The 15,000-nt window shown below is 45.8% G+C and overlaps 1 protein-coding gene across 14 annotated transcripts in view; it reads left to right on the forward strand.

Moving 5' to 3' along the window:
• nrcamb (neuronal cell adhesion molecule b) overlaps positions 1-15,000 on the forward strand; it is an 82,237-nt gene that overhangs the window by 43,005 nt on the left and 24,232 nt on the right. For 4 of the 14 annotated variants that reach the window (XM_084095586.1, XM_084095587.1, XM_084095593.1 and 1 more), the window contains exons 3-11: positions 9,601-9,772; positions 10,254-10,271; positions 10,663-10,768; positions 11,715-11,911; positions 12,217-12,339; positions 13,119-13,289; positions 13,549-13,605; positions 14,056-14,167; positions 14,250-14,434. In XM_084095586.1, the coding sequence (XP_083951712.1) occupies positions 9,685-9,772; positions 10,254-10,271; positions 10,663-10,768; positions 11,715-11,911; positions 12,217-12,339; positions 13,119-13,289; positions 13,549-13,605; positions 14,056-14,167; positions 14,250-14,434 (1,057 nt within the window). In that variant the 5' untranslated portion in view covers positions 9,601-9,684. The remainder of the gene's footprint in view (positions 1-9,600; positions 9,773-10,253; positions 10,272-10,662; positions 10,769-11,714; positions 11,912-12,216; positions 12,340-13,118; positions 13,290-13,548; positions 13,606-14,055; positions 14,168-14,249; positions 14,435-15,000) is intronic. The other 10 variants (XM_084095588.1, XM_084095591.1, XM_084095596.1 and 7 more) reach the window with 3 other exon arrangements.

Consider the following 15,000-nt stretch of genomic DNA (forward strand, 5'->3'; position numbering starts at 1 on the left):
CTGCACGCTTAATAAACAAACTACAGCTGGTCCAAAACGCAGCAGCTCGAGTTCTTACCAGAACCAGGAAGTATGACCATATTAGCCCGGTTCTGTCAACACTGCACTGAGTGCTGGCAAAGGCTGGGAATACTTCATGTGATTTTGTAGTTTTTTTCGTAATTAGCAAAGATTTCAAACAAACTTCTTTCACGTTGTCATTATGGGGAATGTTTGTAGAATTTCGAGGAAAATAATGAATTTAATCCATTTTGGAATAAGGCTTACACAACAACATGTGGGAAAAGTTTCCGGATGCCCTGTATATTCTTTTAAAGTGTATTATTTCGGGAATAATTACTCTTGTTAAGCGCACTTCCCTCCGCGCAGCCGAATGCTGCAAACACTGAGTGTGTCCGTCCGGCTCGACTCGTGCGCTGCAGTGCATTCTGGGTGACCCGATTCACTGATCTCAATAGCTGTGCTTCTGTTGACCTCCATAAACCAGTGGATCGTTACAGGCAGCGGTGTGTGTGTGTGTGTGTGTGTGTGTGTGTGTGTGTGTGTGTGTGTGTGTGTGTGTGTGTGTGTGTGTGTGTGTGTGTGTGTGTGTGTGTGTGTGTGTGTGTGTGTGTGTGTGCGTTTGTGTGTGTGTGCCTGTGTATGTGTGTGTGTGGGTGTGGGTGTGTGTGTATGCACGTGTGTATGTTAATTGACCCGGAAATAGCTATATCTCTTAAAAAATAATTTGAAAAATTTGTGGGGAAAAGTGTATTTTGATAGTGTTTAATCCATATAGTTTTTCCCGGACTAGAACTATGGCTTTTTGAGAAGTTCAGAAATATGAAATCAAACCTGGCCTGAGTCAACAGGAGATTTAAGAAGAGACGCATTTCATGAGTTACAGCCGCTTCAGTCCAGATCAGTGCTCAAAACCGTGTGTGTGTGTGTGTGTGTGTGTGTGTGTGTGTGTGTGTGTGTGTGTGTGTGTGTGTGTCCACCACAGTGATGTGATTTTCTCACACTCTGAATGAGGTTTTGTTGGTGGATCGGAGGGTCGTGGCTTTTGTGGGCGATGAAGGGGAAGTGATTTCTATTCACCTGCAGCTTCAATGAGGTGAAAAGAGTCCGAGAATCCCTCCATCCTACGTCTGTGTCTCTCGCCCGCTCGCTCTCTGTCCACACACACTCCCGCCAAACCTGCCGAATCATTCAGATGTCTTCAGGTGTTTGAGTCTTGATCATCCCTGACAGTGGGAATCTGTCGGTCTTCATGTGTTGGTGAGGGTGTCAGATGTGTGTGTGTGTGTGTGTGTGTGTGTGTGTGTGTGTGTGTGTGTGTGTGTGTGTGTGTGTGTGTGTGTGTGTGTTAAAGCCACAGTCAAGGCCACACTGAGCCGTCTTTATTCCCGAGCGGACACACTGATCCCGGGATGTTGAGTGGGAGGCAGAGTCTCACCTCCAGAACGCTCTGAGACGAGTGTGTGTGTGGAGAGCAGGATCACGAGTTCACAGCATCACCTCTAAAGAGAAGCTGGAACAGGTGTGTGTGTGTGTGTGTGTGTGTGTGTGTGTGTGTGTGTGTGTGTGTGTGTGTGTGTGTGTGTGTGTGTGTCTGTGTCCCAGTTCACTCTTCTGCCCTAGATAGTGTGCCAGATTAGGGCCCTAGGTGACTGGTGGTGTACTAGAAATAAAATGTGTTAGCATTAGTTAATCACACTAATAAACATGAACTAATAATGAACAATACTTTCTAAACTTAGTTAATTTCAACATTTACTAATGCATTTTAAAAATCAAAAGTTGTATCTTTTAACATTAATGAATGCACTGTAAAGATGCACTGGACTTTATTGTAAAGTGTTCAAAGTTTAAAAATGTATTTATTCAAATGACTAAAAATCAGTATAAATCTATTAATTGTGGCAACATTTGAATTTATTCAGTCAGAAAGTATGAAGGTGGTTATAGCCAGCTGGGAAACAAGCTAACCCGATTAGTCAAAGCCTCTGAGATTGGTTTAATAAATAGATTGGATGATAATAAACCTGATTATTGTGTATTAAAACGTATTGGGTTTGGGATTATTGGGATTATTAGTATTATACTAATATTATTCTTAATAGTTCCATTTATGTATGACTGACAAATATCCTGCATCGCGTTTATACTGAATCTGTAATCTGAATTTATGAAATACATCCATCTCAAATATAGGTTTTCAGTGAATTATCAAAGTTTTTTGAGCTAATATAAAAAATTTTTGCATCTATTTACATTGCATTACTATTTATATGCTTTATTGCAGAAGCTGAAAGCACTTAAAAAAATTAAAGTGTAAAATAGTTATAGATGTTTACTGTAAAGCAAATGTACTGTACTAAACATTTATATTTCATACATAATATAAATATATGTTACAAAATAATTTGGACTCTAAAATTGCTCTAAAATCAAAGCCATACGTCTATCATAGCTGTGTTCCAAATTTGAAGTTGACACCACAAAAGTAAGATGTTCTTCCGGCGCTGTGCCAGAACCGGCCACCAGGCGGCGCTCACACGCTCTGCTGTCACACATTCACACATTTCTGTCATAATATCACAGTCGGCAAACATGCAACCTTGAGGATGCGTTGTCAAGATTAGAAAAATATTTGATAATAAAATAGTGCAAATGTTGAGCTATGAAACCTGACCCCGCCTGATAGGGGGAGGAGCCTAATTAAAGGATGAGTCTTTGAATAACACCTAATTTATGATTATTACTAAAATATGTTATAAATATATGACAATGAAAGTGTCCCGCTGGCAGTTAACAGGTTAATGACTGGAATAAGTGTAATTGCAGTGTGTGTGTGTGTGTGTGTGCTCTCAGGTTCAGTGTGTGTGTGTGTGTTCTCTCAGGTTCAGTGTGTGTGTGTGTGTGTGTGTGTGTGTGTGTGTGTGTGTGTGTGTGTGTGTGTGTGTGTGTGTGTGTGTGTGTGTGTGTGTTCTCTCAGGTTCAGTGTGTGTGTGTGTGTGTGTGTGTGTTTGCCGTGTTCCCTCAGGTTCAGTGTGTGTGTGTTTGCTGTGGTCTCTCAGGTTCAGTGTGTGTGTGTGTGTGTGTGTGTGTGTGTCTGTGTGTGTGTTTGCCGTGTTCTCTCAGGTTCAGTGTGTGTGTGTGTGTGTGTGTGTGTGTGTGTGTTCGTTCTCTCAGGCTCAGTGTGTGTGTGTGTGTGTGTGTGTGTGTGTGTGTGTGTGTGTGTGTGTGTTCGTTCTCTCAGGCTCAGTGTGTGTGTGTGTGTGTGTGTGTGTGTGTGTGTGTGTGTGTGTTTGCCATGGTCTCTCAGGTTCAGTGTGTGTGTGTGTGTGTGTGTGTGTGTGTGTTTGCCGTGGTCTCTCTGGTTCAGTGTATGTGTGTGTGTGTGTGTGTGTGTGTGTGTGTGTGTGTGTGTGTGTGTGTGTGTGTGTGTGTGTGTGTGTGTGTGTGTGTGTGGACAGAAGCTTCCACAGCTGATCTCCACAATAGACAGAAAGCGCGGCGAGTGTCGGTCAGCACATCCTAAAGCCACTATTGATCCGCCAGAGAACGGCTCACATTAGCATCACAATCCCAGCCGGCGCGGGCTAGCTTTAGCCAGCAGCCCGTGAAGGACTCGCTGACACCGATGCAATGTGTGTGTCCAGGCTCGGAAACATCCAGTTAACACACACACACACCTGCTTTTATGTAAAGTTTATCAGTTAGGTTACATTTAGATACAGCCAGATCATATCGCTAAAGGAGTCGCTCACTTCAGAATCAAAATCTCCTGATAGTTTATTCTCCTCCTCGTCATCCGAGATGTTCATGTGTTTCTTTCTTCAGTCGAGAAGAAATTAAGGTTTTTGAGGAAAACACTCCAGGATGTTCCTCCATATAGTGTCTTCAATGGGGTCCAGCGGGTCGAAGGTCCAGATGTGAGTTTCAGTGCAGCTTCAGAGTCTCGACACGATCCAGCCGAGGAATAAGAGTCTCATCTAGACAAACCAGCGGACATTTATAAAGAAATAAACATTTATATACTTTTAACCACAGATGCTGGTCTTGCTCTAGCTGTGATGCGACACACATTACGTAATCAGGGTGAAAGGTCAAGTGTGACGTAGGGGTAAGAACAGACCCAGTGTTTACAGAGCCAGCATGATGTTATTGAACAGTTAGTTGTGGTTTTCTGAGCTGATGTTGGAAGAGGATCAGAACGGATGAACGGCTTCGTCTTGTTTTCCTGTTGCTTATTAAAAAGGTCAACAGCACTAAACAGGAGATGTGTTTTCCACGCCGTCCAATGAGTGCCTCCGCTCACGCATAAATCAGCTGGTCCACGCCGTCCAATGAGTGCCTCCGCTCACGCATAAATCAGCTGATCCACGCCGTCCAATGAGTGCCTCCGCTCACGCATAAATCAGCTGGTCCACGCCGTCCAATGAGTGCCTCCGCTCACGCATAAATCAGCTGATCCACGCCGTCCAATGAGTGCCTCCGCTCACGCATAAATCAGCTGGTCCACGCCGTCCAATGAGTGCCTCCGCTCACGCATAAATCAGCTGGTCCACGCCGTCCAATGAGTGCCTCCGCTCACGCATAAATCAGCTGGTCCACGGCGTCCAATGAGTGCCTCCGCTCACGCATAAATCAGCTGATCCACGCCGTCCAATGAGTGTCTCCGCTCTCGCATAAATCAGCTGATCCACACTGTCCAATGAGTGCCTCCACTCACGCATAAATCAGCTGATCCACACCGTCCAATGAATGCCTCCGCTCACGCATAAATCAGCTGATCCACACCGTCCAATGAGTGCCTCCGCTCACGCATAAATCAGCTGATCCACACCGTCCAATGAGTGCCTCCGCTCACGCATAAATCAGCTGATCCACGCCGTCCAATGAGTGCCTCCGCTCATGCATAAATCAGCTGATCCACGCCGTCCAATGAGTGCCTACGCTCACGCATAAATCAGCTGATCCACACCGTCCAATGAGTGCCTCCGCTCACGCATAAATCAGCTGATCCACACCGTCCAATGAGTGCCTCCGCTCACGCATAAATCAGCTGGTCCACACCGTCCAATGAGTGCCTCCGCTCACGCATAAATCAGCTGATCCACGCCGTCCAATGAGTGTCTCCGCTCACGCATAAATCAGCTGGTCCACGCCGTCCAATGAGTGTCTCCGCTCACGCATAAATCAGCTGATCCACACCGTCCAATGAGTGCCTCCGCTCACGCATAAATCAGCTGGTCCACACCGTCCAATGAGTGCCTCCGCTCACGCATAAATCAGCTGATCCACACTGTCCAATGAGTGCCTCCGCTCACGCATAAATCAGCTGATCCACGCCGTCCAATGAGTGCCTCCGCTCACGCATAAATCAGCTGATCCACGCCGTCCAATGAGTGCCTCCGCTCACGCATAAATCAGCTGATTGAGGGAAGAGTCCCGAGGAACAGTGACTGTGTCCCGCAGAGATCAGTCTCGACACCGGCTCGACACACACACCAGAGGAGATCACTCTTGATATCACGCACATGATCAGCTCTCAGATCCTGTCGCTTTTATTACGAAACTCAAACAATAAATAGAGTTTTGGCGCTTGTAAATGTGAGTGACAGATGGCTGTATCGCCTCAAAGCGGCACGCAAGCGATCATCTGCTGCTCTTCACTGGGTAATAGTGAACGAGTGTATCGTCGACCGGCTGAGAGAGGTCTACAACACAGCTGGAGGACACTGACATCACATCACCTCACGACAGCCAGTTAATGAATTAAGGAAAGAAAAATTAGCTATAGAGAGTATTTTGCTAAACATTTGCACTATAATACATAATTACATAAATACCCCCCCCCCATAGTTCTCACTCCAAGCTAAACTCAGAAGTTGGCAGCCCTGTATTTGTATTTGCATATGCAAATGAGCCGTCATCATCATGTGACGTGCGGCCTCAGACTCTGATCTGACGAAGCTGATCCCAGACCTGTGATCTGTGGAGTTTAGCGCTCGCTTCACAGCGCATGCTAACGAGACCTCGTTCCTTTAAGACGTTGCCAGACATTAGCATCTCAGAGGATCCCGGATCTGTGTGTGTGTGTGTGTGTGTGTGTGTGTGTGTGTGTGTGTGTGTGTGTGTGTGTGTGTGTGTGTGTGTGTGAGAAAGACGGGGAATGTTAATGGAGTTCACAGGGAATGAATCGCTGTGTAAACATTTGCTTTCCATCGCATAGAAAAACTTCAGAAACGAGCAGGACGACAAAAGCAAGAGTCCTCGAGTCAGAAGAGACAGAAACACAAGAGTAACTCTAAACTCACTGTAAAAAACCTTAAATTTAAGTTCAATCAACTTGGATGTTTAAGTCATTTCAAACTTAAATGACGTTAAACTGACTTAAATGAGTTGAATCTTGTATAACTTGTAAAAAAGTTGAAAATTGCTTGACTTCTTTTGATGAGTTAAAGCAGTGTAAAAATACATGTTGTCATAACTGATGGATTACAGTGTTTATCGGTCGTCTCTCTTCAGGAACACTGATACTCCGCTGTCTGAGGGCTCAGGGGTCGGGAGATAGAGCTGATTCACAGGGAACGTCTCTGAACAACAGCTCAGACGCACATTGTTGTTTTATCCAGCGAACTGGTGTTTTTATTCATCCCAGCATTCATATGTAAAACAGCTGATTATTTGCATACCGCCTCTACAATTATAAAGCTGATGAGGGGCTTCTGGGAAACGTATGCTGGAGGAATGCCTTTGTGTGTGATGTTAAATGCTGGGAATATAGAGACGGTCCGCTTCATCCCTGTCTGACTCTCAGATCCAGATAAACACTGTGTGTGTGTGTGTGTGTGTGTGTGTGTGTGTGAGTGTGTGTGTGTGTGTGTGTGCCGCAGTTACAGTTCACACAGTTTTACAGTGTTTTCCCTTGTAAACGTGTGGTAAATGAACATAGATCTCCTCTATTGTGTGGTAAATCCGAGTGAAGCGCTTCTGGAACGAGCACATGTGGGCGGGGCTTGATTGTGTCCGTGGGAATTGATTGGATGGTTGTAGTTTGCTATTGGCTGATCTCATGTGAGTGACAGGTTATAGCCCCGCCCTCGTCATCAGAGAAGAGAAGAGATGCTGCAAGAGGAACTTATTCTGATTCAAGATTATTAACACAATAATGATGTGCACCTATTAATCATTTACAATAAACACTGCAATATTCCATTGAAAACAAGAATTATAGTGACTTGAAATGCAGAACATGATTCCCCTGAAACCCTCGTGATCGTGTGGATCGTGTGTTCAGCTGGATGTTCAGCTCGATGTTCATGAGTGTCCGCTGCTCGTCTGACTGCAGTGATTATGAGCAGATGTAATAACTCTAGAAGTGTAGCCTGTCATTATTAACACATGTAAAGATCAGACGAGTGTAACGAGTGTCAGTGATGATGTGCTGAACCGCATCACTCTCTACAGTCACATGATGTTTCATTAATGAGCTGCTGTTTAATTACCCTGATTACCATCATGTTCCTCTCCTCGAGGGCCTTCACCAGTGCTCTGATCTCCAGTGACACACACACACACACACACACACACACACACACACACTCCTGTATACACACACACTCACACACTCTCTCTCTCCTGTATTCAGTGTGTGTGTGTGTGTGTGTGTGTGTGTGTGTGTGTGTGTGTGTGTGTGTGTGTGTGTGTGTGTGTGTGTGTGTGTCTGTGTGTGTATACAGGAGTGTGTGTGTGAGAGAGATCAGTCACCAGCCTTTCTGCAGTCATAACTCTCATGATTTATGAAAGTTTGCAGCGCTTTACATGACCTTGGACTCCGAGATTTACACACACACACACACACACACACACACACACACACACACACACACACACACACACACACACACACACACACTCCTGTATACACACACACTCACACACTCTCTCTCGTGTATTCAGTGTGTGTGTGTGTATACAGGAGTGTGTGTGTGAGAGAGATCAGTCACCAGCCTTTCTGCAGTCATAACTCTCATGATTTATGAAAGTTTGCAGCGCTTTACATGACCTTGGACTCCGAGATTTACACACACACACACACACACACACACACACACACACACAAGCCTTGAAAAGCTAGTCTGCTTTATAAGTGACATCAAACATGATTCACACACATCACAGTTGTTCATCACAGGTGTGCTTCATTAATCTGACTCATTTGATTCTGTTGAATTCCACATTTCCAGCGTTTTGAGGCATAATCATAATCAGTGTTCATTAAAGGTCCCCTATTATGCCCCTTTTCACAAGATGTAAAATAAGTCTCTGATGTCCCCAGAGTGTGTGTGTGAAGTTCCAGCTCAAAATACCCAACAGATCATTTTTTACAGCATGTTTAAATTGTCATTTTTTGGGTCACAGAAAAACGAGCTGTTTTAGTGTGTGCCCTTTAAATGCAAATGAGCTGCTGCTGGACGACACAGGGGGCGGAGCTTCACAAGCTCAGTCTCTCAGGGCAATTTCATCTCACGGAATGATGATAATATCAGAAACTCTCAGTAACGGCGTTCATTTCGAGTCGGACAATAATGCCTACAGAGTCAGAGTGCTGTATAGAGATGGAACAGGTATAGTTTAGTAGTTTAATTACGGTTATTATAACGTATTTGTCATCTGCTTGTATGTATCCATTATTTATTAATAGCCTACAAGTCTGCTGTCTGAATGATGATCAAACATATACTGATGAGCTTAATAAAGTTTATTGTACATCACACAAAAGATGAAGCGTCAGTTTTACTTCAGAAAATCACCGTAAGAGCTGAGTAAACACAGTAAGTTATAAGAAGTGCGCAAGTACATAAACGAGTTTCGGTAGAGTTGAGGGAGCATTCCTGTGGGCGGAGCTTAGTCAAGAAACTGTTCTAGTGACGTCATTAGAGCAGGAAGTAGAGGGATGATCCAATCGGGCCATTCGATGTAGGCGACTTCTGTTAAATAAAATATCTCGCTTGGCATTGAACTTTGAGCTTTATAATTTTACAGATATTATTTATACTCTAACAACAACATTACACACTAACTAAAGTTTAATGTTGTGTTCTCACTGGCATCCCAGACGCTTCAAACACTTCATTCAGTCTTATTTGTTTGCATTTTTGGGCATGATTGTCAATCACACCTGTGTTCAAACGTTTGATTGGTTGAGTTTGTTCAGTTCATCACTGGAGTGATTCACTCTGAGGACAGGAGGATGAACAGCACAGCGAGTCACATGATCCAGCGAATCATTAGACCGATTAAACGTCACATGGTCAGAACACCTGATGACATCATACTTCTCGAGTGGAGAGTTGGTTGACAGGTGTACATCCCAACATCCATGAGAGTGTGAAGAGAACAGTGTCTGTGGTGCAGATCTCAGTAACCATGGCAACCAGGGGTTCTCTGCTGCCTGAAGCAGCGTCTGCATTGGCAGTGTGTGTGTGTGTGTGTGTGTGTGTGTGTGTGTGTGTGTGTGTGTGTGTAAATCCTGCTTCCCAGGGTTTGAGTCAGAGCTGTGTGTGTGTGATGATCAGCCAGTAACTCTCTCTCTCTGTCTGTCAGTGTTTCCTGATTGGCTCGAGGGCGGGACTAACGGCTTGAGGGCGGGGCTAAACTCACTCTGAGGCGCCTCATTGGTCACACGGCATGATGGACAGGCCGAGCGACGGCCGATTGGCTCTGCTGCTGCTGCTGCTGGGTCACATGATCACGGCGCTGGAGGTTCCTCTGGACCGTACGTATCCCACAATTCCTCATTAACAACCAGTGATTCTTCACAGAGCTTCAGTGTAAGAGTGTGTGTGTGTGTATGTGTGTGACATTCTTACATCAAGATACATTTACTGGAGAAGAAGCAGAATGACTGAAGATATTAAACCTGTTCAAGTTTTGTTCTCGTCCAGTAGTTTCAGTGCAGTCAGAGAGATAATATTACACAATATTACTGCATATTAATGATCTTTTGAATCTACGACTCGTTGGGTCTGTTTTAGTTAGAGAAACACTGAAACATGTACTTTCTTTGTTTAACAGTTGTGTCTAATCCTTTATGAGACAGAGCTGTTAAACTAATACAGTAAACTAATGGTGTGCTGTCAAAATAAGAGTCCCTCATCAGCCAATCAGAGGAAGCTCTGGGCCGATGTGATGAATCTGATCTGAGATCTGATGGTCCTCATGTTCTGACGCTCTCTCACGTCTGTCTGATTCTCTAGCTAAACTCCTGGAAGGATGTAAGTTTCTCCTCAGCCGGTTTGCTGTGCATTGAGCTTTTCCTTTACTGTGGTTTGTTTGCTGATGATCTGGTGTGTTTGCTGATGATCTGGTTTGTGTGCTGATGATCTGGTGTGACTGCTGATGATCTGGTGTGATTGCTGATGATCTGGTGTGATTGCTGATGATCTGGTGTGATTGCTGATGATCTGGTGTGATTGCTGCAGTGTTTGCATGCTCCTGCATTACTGCTGCTTCAGTGGACTCAGCACTGATTTACATCAATGAAAGAAGCGTTTCAGTGCATGTGATGCAGTAGATATATGTGTTTCGTGTTGTTTTGCATGTCGAGAGATCCTGCTGTGTGTGTGTTCTCTGTATCTAAGCTAACCCGTGTCATGTGACCCGCAGTGCCACAGCCGCCCACAATCACCCATCAGTCGCCGAAGGAATATATCGTGGACCCGCGCGAGAACATCGTCATCCACTGCGAGGCCAAAGGGAAGCCGCACCCCAGGTGAGACACTCACACACACTCCGAGATGAGACGAGACTCTCACACACACTCCGAGATGAGACGAGACTCACACTCCGAGATGAGACTTACACACACACACACTTCGAGATGAGACGAGACTCTCACACACACTCCGAGATGAGACGAGACTCTCATACACTCCGAGACGAGACGAGACTCACACTCCGAGATGAGACTTACACACACACACACTCCGAGATGAGACGAGACTCTCACACACTCCGAGATGAGACGAGACTCTCACACACACTCCGAGATGAGACGAGACTCACACTCCGAGATGAGACTTACACACACACACACTCCGAGATGAGACGAGACTCTCACACACTCCGAGATGAGACGAGACTCTCACACACACTCCGAGACGAGACGAGACTCACACTCCGAGATGAGACTTACACACACACACACTCCGAGACGAGACGAGACTCACACTCCGAGATGAGACTTACACACACACACACTCCGAGATGAGACGAGACTCTCACACACTCCGAGATGAGACGAGACTCTCACACACACTCCGAGATGAGACGAGACTCACACTCCGAGATGAGACTTACACACACACACACTCCGAGATGAGACGAGACTCTCACACACTCCGAGATGAGACGAGACTCTCACACACACTCCGAGACGAGATGAGACTCACACTCCGAGATGAGACTTACACACACACACACTTCGAGATGAGACGAGACTCTCACACACACTCCGAGATGAGACGAGACTCTCATACACTCCGAGACGAGACGAGACTCACACTCCGAGATGAGACTTACACACACACACACACTCCGAGACGAGACGAGACTCACACACACTCTGAGACGAGACGAGAAACACTCTTTTATGATGGATGCACTCTTGTATGAAATGTGCTGTATAAATAAACGTGCCTTGCTCTGATCGCCCACAGCTTCTCGTGGACCAGGAACGGGACGCATTTCGACATCGATAAAGATCCCAAAGTCACGATGAAGCCTCTTTCAGGAACGCTGGTGATCGACATCAGCGGAGGAGAGAAGGCCGACGCCTACGAGGGCGTGTATCAGTGCACCGCCCACAACCAGCTCGGCTCCGCCCTCTCCAACCACATCATCATCCGCCAGTCCAGTACGTCAGCTCCACCAATCAGATCACTCGCTGCTATCTCATCTCATCTCTCACGCAGCCTCGTTTAACCCTCTCACTCTCGTTGTTTTGTGTGTCGTAAGACATTTTCAGCGTCATCAGAGATCTGATACTCGGAGGTAAATGGTAATGTTTGGCTGTTATGCATGTGGCGGCCCAATCCTGCAGACTGACCTCATAGTGACCTCATCAGTGTCTAGATCTCTTTCCTGCATCACGTTCCACATGTCCGTCACGCTCACGCTCGTGTTGAGTCATGTGATCACGGCTGCTTCCTCTTCCTGTAGGATCTCCTCTGTGGTCTAAAGAGAGGTTCAGTCCAATCGTTGCGCAGGAGGGACAGTCGTTAATCCTGCACTGCCGCCCGCCCGCCGGCCTCCCGCCACCCATCGTGTTCTGGATGGACAACAGTAAGTGTCCTCGTTAAATCTGTTTTCTGGACACATGTTAACTATGAACAATTCATTTTGTTTATGTTTTGAGCTCATAATGTTTAATCAAATGGATCTTATCCGATCATTTAGTGTGATTAAACTCCGCCCCTTCAAGCTCATGCTCATCTGCATACAGAGCCACGCCCACATCCCAACATCCAATCAACAAACGATGCACAGAATCAAGGCTAGGGCGGGGCAACCTGTCACTCACATGAGATCAGCCAATGGCAAACCACAACCATCCGATCGATTCCCCACTGACAAAAAACTGTTCCCCTGCAAGCTCACGCTCATTTGCATAGAGCCACACCTACATCCCAACATCCAATTAACATCTGATACACAGAATCAAGGCAAAGGCGGGGAAACCTGTCACTCACATGAGATCCACCAATAGAAAACCACCACCATCCAACCATCCAATCAATTCATCATGGACAAAAAACTCCACCCCTGCAAGCTCACTCTCATTTGCATAGAGCCACGGCTACATCCCAACATTCAATTAATAAACGATGCACAGAATCAAGACGAGGGCGGGGCAACCTGTCACTCACATGAGATCAGCCAATAGCAAACCACAACCATCCAATCAATTCCCCACGGACACAATCAAGCCCCGCCCACATTTCTTCTTGTTCCAGAAGCGTTTCACTCGATATACGACACTATAGAGAAGAAAAGCGCAGCTTCCCTTTCACCCTGACTCTAACCGTGTGTGTGTGTGTGTGTGTGTGTGTGTGTGTGTGCAGATTTCCAGCGTCTGCCGCAGAGCCGGCGAGTGTCTCAGGGTCTGAACGGAGACCTGTACTTCTCCAACGTCCTGATGGAGGACTCCAGGAACAACTACATCTGCTACGCCCGGTTCCCACACACGCAGACCATCCAGCAGAAGCAGCCCATCACCGTCCACGTCATCGACCGTGAGTCGCAGATCTGTGGGACGGCGCTTCCCCTAGTCATGCGCCTCTGAATGAGCACTATTGTAGTTTTGGGTTGGTTTGAGCGTCAATAAAACCCCTGAACATCCATTCATCACTTTAATGCACGTCTGCTCTCTGAGCGAAACAAAGAGCTCTTGAGTCGCAAATGCCATCGGCCGCAGCTGTGAGAATCTCGCATCATATTCCTGCGGTTGCTTTGCATGTGTTTGATTTGTTTTGTTGTTTTGTTGTGTTTCAGTGGATTCACTCAATGACACAATGGCAGATTATTTCAATGACACTGATTTGTTTAGTGGTGAGTGACGGCGCCCCCTAGTGACTCTGGTCTAACCCACACCCAGTGACCTCTAACCTCCGCTGTACTCCCTCATTCCGGAGCGTCTTTCATTGAAGCCCTGTTTATTGACTAACAGATCTCAGATGTCTTCTGCTTTAGACACAATGATCCTGTCGTTCTTCATCATCTCTTTCTGAACTCTCTTCATCTTCCTGATGTCTGTTGATATTAGGGTTGGGTATCGTTTGAATTTTAATGATTCCGATTTTGTTTATCGACTCCGAATCTTATCGATTCCTAATTTCGATTCCAATAAGGTAAAAAAATGTTTTTACATTTTATAACAAGTATTCGATTCCTGACCTCAAGCATTCAATTCCAGAATTGGAATCGATTTTCAATTCCCAACCCTAGTTGACATGAGTTATGCTTATGAAGCAGGATCTCACTGAGAGCGTTTTCTTCCAGATAAGCCGGTGGACGAGCGAGCGCCGGTGTTCCTGGTTCCCAGTGGCTCGCTCAGCTCTCAGATGGTCTTGCGAGGAGAGGTTCTGGAGCTGGAGTGCATCGCAGACGGCCTGTGAGTCCAGATTCACCACAGCTCTACTGTAACTCTTGTGTGTGTGTGTTTGGGTCTGTGACGTTCTGATGTTCCCGCTCAGTCCCACTCCTACGGTCTCCTGGACGAAGCTCAGCGGTGAGATCCCCGGTCGCAGAGCTTCACTGATGAACTTCAACAAGACTCTGCGGATCTCGGACGTGTCGGAGGCGGACGCCGGGGAGTATCGCTGCACTGCCAGGAACCGGCTCGGCTCAGTGCACCACACCTTCGGAGTCTCCGTTAAAGGTGAAAACAGCACAAACACACACGCTTGGAGCACTGTCCGGATGGAGCAGTCCTGAGGCATTACTCACTCAAATTAAAGGGACAGTTCACCCAAAAATAAAAATAAGCCCATGATTTACTCACCTTCAAGTCATCCTAGGTGTATATGACATTATTCTTTCAGACGAATACAATTATATTAAAAAATTCCAAGCTTTATAATGGCTGTGAATTGCTGTTTCTGTTTTGAAGTCCATTAAAGTGCATCCATCCATCATAAAAGTGCATCTGTCCATGATAAAAGTGCATCTGTCCATGATAAAAGTGCATCTGTCCATGATAAAAGTGCATCTGTCCATCATAAAAGTGCATCTGTCCATGATAAAAGTGCATCTATCCATGAGAAAAGTGCATCTGTCCATCATAAAAGTGCATCTGTCCATCATAAAAGTGCATCTATCCATCATAAAAGTGCATCTATCCATCATAAAAGTGCATCTATCCATCATAAAAGTGCATCTGTCCATGATAAAAGTGCATCTGTCCATCATAAAAGTGCATCTGTCCATCATAAAAGTGCATCTATC

This window comes from Abramis brama (assembly GCF_963993115.1).
Source record: "Abramis brama genome assembly, chromosome: 20".
NCBI classification, from domain to species: Eukaryota; Metazoa; Chordata; class Actinopteri; order Cypriniformes; family Leuciscidae; genus Abramis; species Abramis brama.